The sequence below is a fragment of the Mercurialis annua genome, linkage group LG1-X, assembly GCF_937616625.2.
Source record: "Mercurialis annua linkage group LG1-X, ddMerAnnu1.2, whole genome shotgun sequence".
Taxonomy (NCBI): domain Eukaryota; kingdom Viridiplantae; phylum Streptophyta; class Magnoliopsida; order Malpighiales; family Euphorbiaceae; genus Mercurialis; species Mercurialis annua.
The window spans coordinates 56,081,427-56,091,481 of NC_065570.1; the positions used below are offsets into that span (position 1 = coordinate 56,081,427).

Below are 10,055 nucleotides of genomic sequence, written 5' to 3' on the forward strand. Positions count from 1 at the left end.
AAATTCATATTCATCTCATTTAAAATCTAAAATTTAAAGTCTTATTTGGTTGAGGTAAGTTGATCAAGAAAATAAAAAATCTAAAACAATAATAATCTCTTTTACGTTCAATTTTAATGTTTCATAATTGAAAATTCAACTTAACTTTGACTAATGAAGTAGCTTTTCTAGCAAAATCTAAATAAGTTGTACCATCTTACAAAATTATTATTATTATTATTTGAGTAATTAACTTAAGTAAATTATATTCTCGAAAAGCATATAAGTATATACCAAACAAGACCTAAATCTGGCAATCAATCTATTGTACTAAACTTGGTTGAAAATTTACATTTTCTAAGCCTTGAAAATAATATAAATAAATATTATCTATAATATAAATATTTAAAGAATATAAAGAATATAAATAATTATGCATAATTCTAATCTAAATAAAATATAAAATATATAGATAATAATAATCGAAAATAGAATAAACATAGAATAATTCAAATAATAATTCAAATAATAAAAAATATTAATATATTAAATATATAATAGAAAATAGAAAATAAAATTGAGAATAAATAAAATAAAACTTGACGTCCTCTCACGTATTATTTTGTTATCCGTTTTTTTTTTTCCGTATGATTTTGCTTACTATGCCGGGCTGTAACTGAAATTATTTTGGCTAGACTTGAATTGGGAGAAAAGTTATTGTTCCTGTTCAAAGCTGCAATAAACTTACATATTGACCAGATTGTTGACAGAAAATGCATACACAACAAACATAAATATTCATTGATTCACCTAGAACCAGTGAGGTATAGGGATCAGAAAAAGTTAATAATAAGAGAAAAGTCATAAACTGGTTTGCAAAATTCCTGAGGAAGGGACATTTAGACAAGCAGGAGGTAACAAAATCGTCAGCTCCACGCTCAGTTTGAAATAGTAAAACATTGACAGCCTGAAGATTCAAAATCTCATATTTATAGTGAACTTACTAAAAATCTATAAATAACCCCTTGACACTCACATATCAGTACAACCAGCAGTACTGTCTCTCTTCATCCTCTTTCTAAAAGTAATACTACATCATGTTGCCTATATTTAGTCAATTAATGAAGCCTGATACTCCAAAATCAACCCCACCCACACCAAGATCACCTCTCCAGCCTCCGACTTTCGGAAACTTGATCACCATTCTTAGCATCGACGGAGGCGGAATTAGAGGACTTATACCCGGAACAATCCTTGCTTTCTTGGAGTCTGAGCTCCAGGTGTTGTAAAAATCATGATCATCCAATTTCTGGTCAGTCAGTCTCTATGAATTTCTGTTTAGTATTAATTAATTTATGTGCAGAAAGTGGACGGTGAGAATGCAAGATTGGCAGATTATTTCGATGTGATTACTGGAACTAGCACTGGTGGTCTGGTCACTGCTATGCTCACCGCACCCGATGAGCAAAATCGGCCTTTGTTTGCTGCTAAAGATATTAACGATTTCTATCTCCATCACTGCCCGAAAATCTTTCCTCAAGACAAGTAATTTTGTGAATGATTAAGCCTATTTTATTTTGTTAAGTTGCATCTGACATGAACTGCTAATTGGTTATAGATTTCTCTATCAAACAGGTCAGCTTTTGCTGCTGTGACGAAACTGGTCAGGTCTTTATGGGGACCAAAATATGACGGCAAATATTTACACCAAGTTATCAGGGAGAAGTTAGGAGATAAACGATTGGATCAGACGTTGACACATGTCGTCATACCAACGTTTGATATTAAGCGTCTTCAGCCTACTGTCTTCTCCAGCTACGAGGTTTATATACACAAACATACGTTTTCATTGATAGATTTTCTGATCCGGTTATTCAATTTTTTTATGTTTTTTCACGGTTCAGGGGAAGAAGAACCCAAGCTTGAATGCACTTCTGTCGGATATATGCATTGCAACTTCAGCTGCTCCCACTTATCTTCCTGCTTATAATTTTGAAACCAAAGATTCCGCCGGAAAAGTGAGGCAGTTTGATCTTATTGATGGTGGCGTGGCTGCTAATAATCCGGTAATATCATCTGAGATTTATCATTAACTAACAGGAGTAAGTTATTTTATTTTAAACGTTTTAACACTCTTTTTTTCCCTCTTTCTACAACAATATTGCAGGCTTTGGTGGCTATGAATGCTGTGATGAAAGAAATTAACCGTGATAATCCCGATTTCTTCCCCATTAAACCAACGGATTATACTCGTTTTTTAGTGCTATCCTTAGGGACGGGTTCAGCAAAATGTGAAGAAAAATTTGATGCGAGAGATGTGGCTAAATGGGGAATGCTGGGATGGCTAACCAGCGAACACTCCACTCCATTGATCGATGTGTTCATGCATGCTAGCAGCGACATGGTTGATTTTCATATTTCCACTGTGTTTCAAGCTCTTCACTCTGAAGAAAATTACATTCGGATTCAGGATGATACGCTCACCGGAAATCTGTTTTCAGTAGATATAGCTACAAAAGAAAACTTAAATAATCTGGTCAAAATAGGAGATGAATTGCTAAAGAAACGAGTGTCAAGGGTTAATTTGGACACTGGTGCCTTTCAGCCTGCCTATAAGGCTACAAATCAAGAGGCTCTTACAAAGTAAGTTACTACAATTTAGTATTTTCTTATTATAACCTAAAATTCTAAACATTAAACCATAATCTATAATGTCCATAAATGTACAAAAAATATTATTATAATGACTATTATTATATTTTATTTATCTATAATCTATAATTATACAGTATAAATAAATATGTGAAGGGAGGGGTGCAAATAAAACTACAATATTAGTCTTTATTAAATTTGAATTATTTAAATAATTAAAATTATAACAAATTAATTAATATCAATAAAGAAATATATAATTATACAAGAGTCTAATTCCAATAAAAACTTATCAATTTAAATGAAAATTATAAGTATAATTTTTTAACTAATTTAATTGAAAAAAATTAATAAATTGATTTTTTTTTTTTATAAAAAATACTCACTCCGTCTCATTTTAAAAGTTAAGCTCTTCATTGATTGCTGCAAAGTCGAATACTATAATACAATTCAGTTTAATGGAAAATTATAATGTATAATGTATATGATATATGTTTTAATATCTATTGGATTTATCTTTATTATTTTCAGTACAGCAAATCATCCATAATTAGTATTTATTTATTAAAAATTTAATTATTGGTCACATGAAAATGTTATATGAAGATGCCTCTGCAATTATGGTTTTTAATTTTTTTTTCAATAATTACATGTATATCCTAATTAAAATATTCGAGAAACTCTAATTTAGTTATTTTGACATAAATAAAAATAATATTTAATAATTGGGCGTCAGTTGTTGAAATTCATATAATTAAATAAATAGTATAATAAATTTAACGTTGCGGTCAACAATAATGATCATAATTTTTTTAAAAATATTTTCTTTAATATGACGATCTATAAGTTTATGTTCTCGTACTTATAATTATAAACTTTATCTTTCTAATGCTACAAATTAAAAAAAGGATATTGATTGACATATTGTTATTACAAATAATACAATATTTCAAATATTTTTAAAGGTAAAAGTATAAAATTTATATATTTTTAAAATTAAAATGAAGTATCTCAATCAAAATGAAAAGAGATTAAAAACTAAACTAATGTATTAAATTATTGTTAAATATATATATATAACGAGTTCAAATATTATTTACGTGCGTAACACCTAACTAACTAGTTAAATTATAATCAATGAGTTATAGTTCAAATAATATAAGCGCTGAATAACAAACTGTTGAGTCGTGGGATCAAATCTTTCCACAAGCGCTCACTCTTTCCAAATATAAAAAAAATAGTTTTTTTATTTGTGTAATGTAAACAATTTGTCATTTTTTTAACTTCTTGGATTTTCATTTAATTAATGTGTAGGTTGGCTAAAATACTTTCGAGGGAGAAGCAGCTTCGTGAAGCCAGATCACCACATGGAAAGGCTGTTGCTCCGAGAGAAACACCTAATTAAATTCCAATCTTACGGAAGAATTCGGTTCTTCAAAATTTGCACTGAGACTGTTGATTGTTTAGTGATGATCTGCTGATATATACACACTATAGATATATTATGTATTTTCATATCCAATAAATCTAGTTTTTATCGATATTACAATGAGTTTACATTTTTATAGTGAATTGATGTAGTAATACATATTATAGTATTTGGCCAATGACATTCATCAGTTAGAAAACGAAAAAAAACGTAGTGGCAGATTCAAAATATATTTATTCCAACAAAAGATTAACTTTTAATTTTTCAGCAGTCCGAACTTAATTCTTTTATCTTAGAATAACTTTTAATTACGTTATTCTTTGGTTAAATAACAAAAAAAAGTCAAACCTTTGAATTTTTTTATAAAAGTTCAAACCTTTCAATTTCATCCAATTTGTTCTCAATTTTATCAAACCTTCAATTGACACACGCTTCTGCTGATGTGGCGTGCCACACAATATGCCACCATAGCAATTACTAAGTTAAAGTGCAAATAAATTCTTAATATTTACAAAACTTATCAATTTTATATTTATAAATTATTTTAGCACATTTAACCATCTTTTTAATTTAAATATCAATAATTAAATAATATTTAAAATAAAAATAAATCAAAATTCAATTAAACCAATTAAAACTTAATTAAATACCTCGAATCCCGATTAAATCAACCGAACTATTTAATTTCATTAAAAAATTAAAGTCGTCAACTTAATTTTCTGAATTAATAAAACCTAAATAAGCATAATGAAAATTCAATTAAATAAAACAATTCAAACCCAATTAAAAATTTAATTTAATTTTTTCTTAAATAATTAAAAATAAAAATAAACCCAGACTGGGTTCATCATGAACTGAGTTCGTCCAGTTCTCACATTTAGTTGAAAACTGGGTTAGTCCCAGTTCTCCACTCAGTTCTTTCCAAATAGGAAGAACAATTTCAATTCTTCCCATTTGAAAAGTGGGAAGAACAGATGTTGTTCTTCCTATTTGGGAAGAACATGTTGTCCTTTCCATTTTGAGAAGAGGGTCCATGATATTCTATTATGATTTATATATAGGAACAAAGTTGAATCCTATGTAAATTGCACGTGCATGAGCCGTGCATGCCTCGTTGTTTGCCGGCACATGTTCGGTCCGGCCGGGCCTATCATGGCCTTGTAAAGCGGAGTTCAGATCTCTCTTCTATTTCTTTCGAACCAACGTTGAAATTCCATCCTCACCGTCTACAATCAGGATTGAAGGACCACTTGATCGTTGTTTATTATTTATGGAAATTTTAAATAAATGAATTGCTGCTCAATTATTATTATTTTAAAATAATATATTAAATTATACAGAATTTATTTATATGGAATTAAGGATGAGAGCTAACGAGCCAGATGGAACAAACATAAATCTGAAAATGAGATTTTAGGCCTCACTTGGTTCGTAAATATATATTTCTCGGAAAATATATTTTCCGGGAAGTTAATTGCTTAGGAAGTTAGTAGAAATAAAATTAATAATCGTTTTACTTGATTTACTTACTAACTTTCCGAGAATTTGTATTTTAATTTTAATTAATGACGACATTATCTTTAATAACTAACTAGACTAATTAAATGTAGGGATATAATTGTATTTTCTATCGAGTTAATTAGGGAAGTTCTATTTATCTAGGTTTGGCTAGGGAAACTACTCCCCTATTTAAAGGAAAGTCAAATTGCTAACTTATCGGGAAGTGATAACGTAGCACATCTAGTAGGGGCGAAGCAACCTCGCCAGGAACAAACATCACTAAGTCAAGCATTTCACTGACCGAGTAACAATGTCCGACCTTCTTGAAATCATAGAACACATGACTTGGGGGGTCACCGGATCGATGGGAATTCAAACATCATCCGAGACAATCACGTCTGATAAGGTCGGACCAAGAATCTTACCCGAGCTCTGAAGTATGTCCAATTCAGACCTAAGCCGAGCTCCGAGCTCCTGAGCCCGAAAGACTGGACCATCTGGTCCGAGCTCTGAGCTGCTCTCAGATACAGGAACCATGATAACTTGACTCCCAAGATATCCGGGCTCCGAGGTCTTGCCCGAGAGCGCTCACTCGTGTACCAGATCCTGGGACCACAGAAGATCTTCTGACAGGTACGTGAGGAATGTTCCCTCTGACACACCTAACAACCCGTGCCTCCCGCAGGGATATTCTACCACGTCAGCATAACTGATTTCTGGGACCACTGGGCTCACAGCCTGCCAGCAAGGCAGGTTTGTCCTTAAACCCTAACTATAAATAGAGGGTTTAAGGACAAACCCTAGGTAATTTCTTTTTCTCTACTCTAAGCACTCTCTTTTCTCTTCTTCTTCTTCCTTTACCTCAAATCTTACTTGAGCGTCGGAGTGAACGTCCGGTGACCCCCACCGGAGTTCTTTCTGACCTCTGTCTGCTTGTGGTGTGCAGGTCGTTACAGCTCGGATTTAGTTTGGTGATTCATCACTTGGCGCCGTCTGTGGGAAATCGTTTTGTATTCCCCTGTTCTACTCTGGTTCTCTTGACGTTGCTGATCAGATCTTGACAAGAAACAATGGCTGATGATCCTGTTTTGGACAGGGTAGATCCTCTGGGAACTACGGTTACCGACGCTAACTTGGTTGGTGGAGTCTCTGCTAGTGGTCGGACCTCTGTGATCACTGGCTTAACTCCTCCGGCGAATGCTCAGGTGGGAGGATCCAGGGCCTCCGGCAGTGGAGCTGGATTTGTGCCTTTATATGGGTTGGAAAACTATCCAAGGGCGAACCCTTTTGCTTCAGATGCAAGTCACACCCACTTATCAACCCCAGGAACCACCGTGCCTCAAAGTTTCCTCCACAATACCTTGTCTCCCACTCAACCCAACTTCCCGGTAGACGCTACACTGGTGGCTACGGGAACAGGAACAACTTCTGGGCAGGATATACCTCCGGCGGTCTTACAAGCTCAAGAATATTTAGAATACATGGCTCGCCAGCTGCACCAGGCCCAGCAGATGCACTTTGCAGTCATGTCCCAGTATTACCCAAGTTACAATCCCACGGCCACCCCCGTGGTCCCTCCACCCCAAGCTGCTGAGTTTCAGGATAGTCGTCCTCCGAGAGAAGAAGGTCGGAGCGACCACCCACGACCCAGACCTAGGGGTCCCACAGAGCATCAAGTACCAAGAGGCGAAGATCATCGTGACACTAATTTGCCGAGAGACGAAGGTCGGCATGATCGCCCTTTTCCGAGAGACGAAGGTCGGAATGATCCTCCTCCTCCTCGAAGGGAGGGGGTGCAAGACGAGAACCTACCACCGGGGACACAGCGCGGAGACGCTGGTTTGGGGAGGGGAGACCCAGACCCGGAGGCAGATCCTCTGCGGACCGCGAGAGCAGGAGCTCCACCGGTCAGGAGAAACGGGGCAGAAAGTGTTCATAGCTCGGGTGCAGCGTCACAGCATCAGAAAACTTTGCATGACGAGGTTACTCGTCTGGTCCAGGCCGAGCTAGATAGGCACAAAGGGCACAAGGCAGAGTCTCGACCTTTTACTACCTGTGGCATTGCTAGCCCTTTGTCAAAGGCTATATGGGATGACCCATTTCCAGATAAGTTTAAATATCCGCCCATTGACAGATATAACGGTAAATCCGACCCGATGACTCATTTAAGTTGCTTTCAGGTTGCCATGGGAGTTCAAAGTGTCTCGGACGCCACGGTGTGCAAAGTGTTCCCTTCAACGTTGAGCGATGCGGCGCAAAAGTGGTACCAGAACCTCAAGGAGGGCTCTATTACTAGTTTCAGGGAGCTCGCTATGGCTTTCAAAACTCATTTTGCCCCGAGTATCGAACGAAAGAAAAGATCCAGTGATTTGAAGAAATGCTTTCAAAAGCAGGGAGAAAGTTTGAAAGCTTACATTGCTCGGTTCAATGCCGAGGCGATCATGATAGAAGATTTGAACGATGATACCGCCATCGATGCTATGAAAGATAACACCAGCATGCAAGTCTTCCGAGACAGCCTGATCACCAACCCGGTTGACACTTACACCGAGTTGATGGACAGGGCTTGGAATTATATCAATCTCGACGAGGAAAGGCAGAGGAAGTCTTACGGGACGGCTAGCCCGGTTCCCAGTAAAACGCAGAATACTCAGGGATCTAACCGTAGCCAAGATCGGTACCGACCTCTGAACGAGACTTCGGGGTACAGAGGTAACAAGCCATTCAATGCTCAGACCAGTCCGCCAAGTACGGGGCCTGGCACTAAGCCAAGTTTCAGTATTGGAGGAGGAACGGAAGGATATGTGGATCGAGCAGGAGTACCGAGACAATACGTGCCACTTAACACACCAAGGGAGCAGATTCTATCCTGGATCAAGCACAACAACGAAGAGATTCGTTATCCACCAAGGCTAGTGAAAGATGGAGACCGATCCAAGTTCTGTGATTTTCATGATGGTTATGGCCACGAAACGGAGGAATGTGGACGTTTGCGAAGCGAGATAGACAAATTAGTCTGCCAGGGGCGATTACAACATTTTGTTGTGGCCAAGGAGGGCCAAGACCGAGGAAATACGAGGGTCAACTCGGTCAGGTCGGAGCCCGGGGGGAGTAGGGAAGCCCAATCCCCATCAAAGAAAACACAAGTCACGGGAGTAATCAACACTATCTCAGGAGGAACCTCAGAATCCGAGTATGGTCGCAAACGCAGAAAGAAAAAGCAAAAGATGGTCATGTCGGTATCTACCGGGTCGCCATGGCCTAACATTGTTTTCGGGCCAGAGGATGCGAAAGGAGTAGATTTTCCTCATGAAGACGCTTTGATTGTATCGGCCATCATTGGATCAAAATGGGTAAAACGATTGCTGGTGGACGATGGAAGCTCGGTTAACTTGTTGACTCTATCAGTCTTTTTGACAATGGGAGGATCCAAGACTGACCTCAAGCCTGTGAACATTCCTCTCCTGGGGCTGGGGGGAGCTCCGGTCACCCCAGAGGGCATGGTCGAGCTAGACTTAGAGCTCGGCATCGAAATACCTCAGGAGGACGGAACAGAGGGAATCCTGGCGGAACCAACACGGAAGGTACATTCACTGTTCATGATAGTTGACATGCCTCTTGCTTATAATGGTATTCTTGGTAGACCTATGTTGTATAGCACAGGTGCAGTGACTAGTATTCGTTACTTGATGATGAAAATCCCAGTGGAAAACGAGGTCATAACTATCAGGGGAAACCAAACCCTATCTAGGCAATGTTACATGGCCACTATGGGCAGCACGGTGGAAACGATGAACATCGATACACCCGAGCTGCTCATTAGAGAGAAAAAAGCTCAGAAACCCCGAGAAAACTTAGAAACGATTGAACTCACAGAGGGATCCGAGATGTATGTAAAGCTGGGGGTAGACTGGCCAGACGAGCACCGGGAAGCTATCATAGCTCGGATAAAACAGTATGTGGAAGAGTTTACCAACAAGCCAGAGGATATTGGGGGGGTAGACCCTAAGATCATCTCGCACAAGTTAAACGTGGATGCGAAATGCAAGCCTGTCAAGCAAAAGAAAAGAACTTTCTCTCTAGAGAAACAGATTGCTATCCGAGACGAAGTGGAGAAGCTCTTGAAAGCCGGGTTCATCAGGAAAGTAGACTACCCTGAATGGCTGGCCAATGTAGTCTTGATCAAAAAGTCCAACGGTAGATGGAGGCTTTGTATAGATTTCACTGATCTAAACAATGCCTGCCCAAAGGACAGTTTTCCTCTGCCAAACATTGACCAACTGGTGGACGCGACGTGCGGATTTGCGGTCTATGCCTTCTTAGATGCTTCACAGGGATATCACCAGATCCCGATGAGTAAAGATGACGAAGAGAAAACAGCTTTCACAACGGATCTGGGGACCTATTGCTACAAGAAGATGCCTTTTGGTTTAAAAAATGCTGGGGCAACCTATCAAAGACTCATGAATCATGTTTTTAAAGATCAACTGGGCAA

At 37.9% G+C, this 10,055-nt stretch overlaps 1 protein-coding gene across 1 annotated transcript; it reads left to right on the forward strand.

Moving 5' to 3' along the window:
* The first annotated feature begins 1,039 nt into the window (after positions 1 to 1,039).
* Positions 1,040 to 4,114, forward strand: LOC126684525 (patatin-like protein 2). Its single transcript, XM_050379489.2, has 6 exons — positions 1,040 to 1,259; positions 1,343 to 1,524; positions 1,615 to 1,801; positions 1,884 to 2,045; positions 2,147 to 2,622; positions 3,946 to 4,114. The coding sequence occupies exons 1-6, from the start codon at positions 1,077 to 1,079 to the stop codon at positions 4,034 to 4,036; spliced, it is 1,281 nt and encodes a 426-aa protein (XP_050235446.1). The 5' UTR covers positions 1,040 to 1,076; the 3' UTR covers positions 4,037 to 4,114.
* The last annotated feature ends 5,941 nt before the right edge of the window (positions 4,115 to 10,055 follow it).

Excerpts from the sequence above, each read along its gene's own strand:
- LOC126684525 (XM_050379489.2), top strand. The coding sequence starts at position 1,077 with ATGTTGCCTATATTTAGTCAATTAATGAAGCCTGATACTCCAAAATCA. Across the intron at positions 1,260-1,342 it reads TCTTGGAGTCTGAGCTCCAG|AAAGTGGACGGTGAGAATGC; the intron begins GTGTTGTAAAAA and ends ATTTATGTGCAG. Across the intron at positions 2,623-3,945 it reads AATCAAGAGGCTCTTACAAA|GTTGGCTAAAATACTTTCGA; the intron begins GTAAGTTACTAC and ends ATTAATGTGTAG.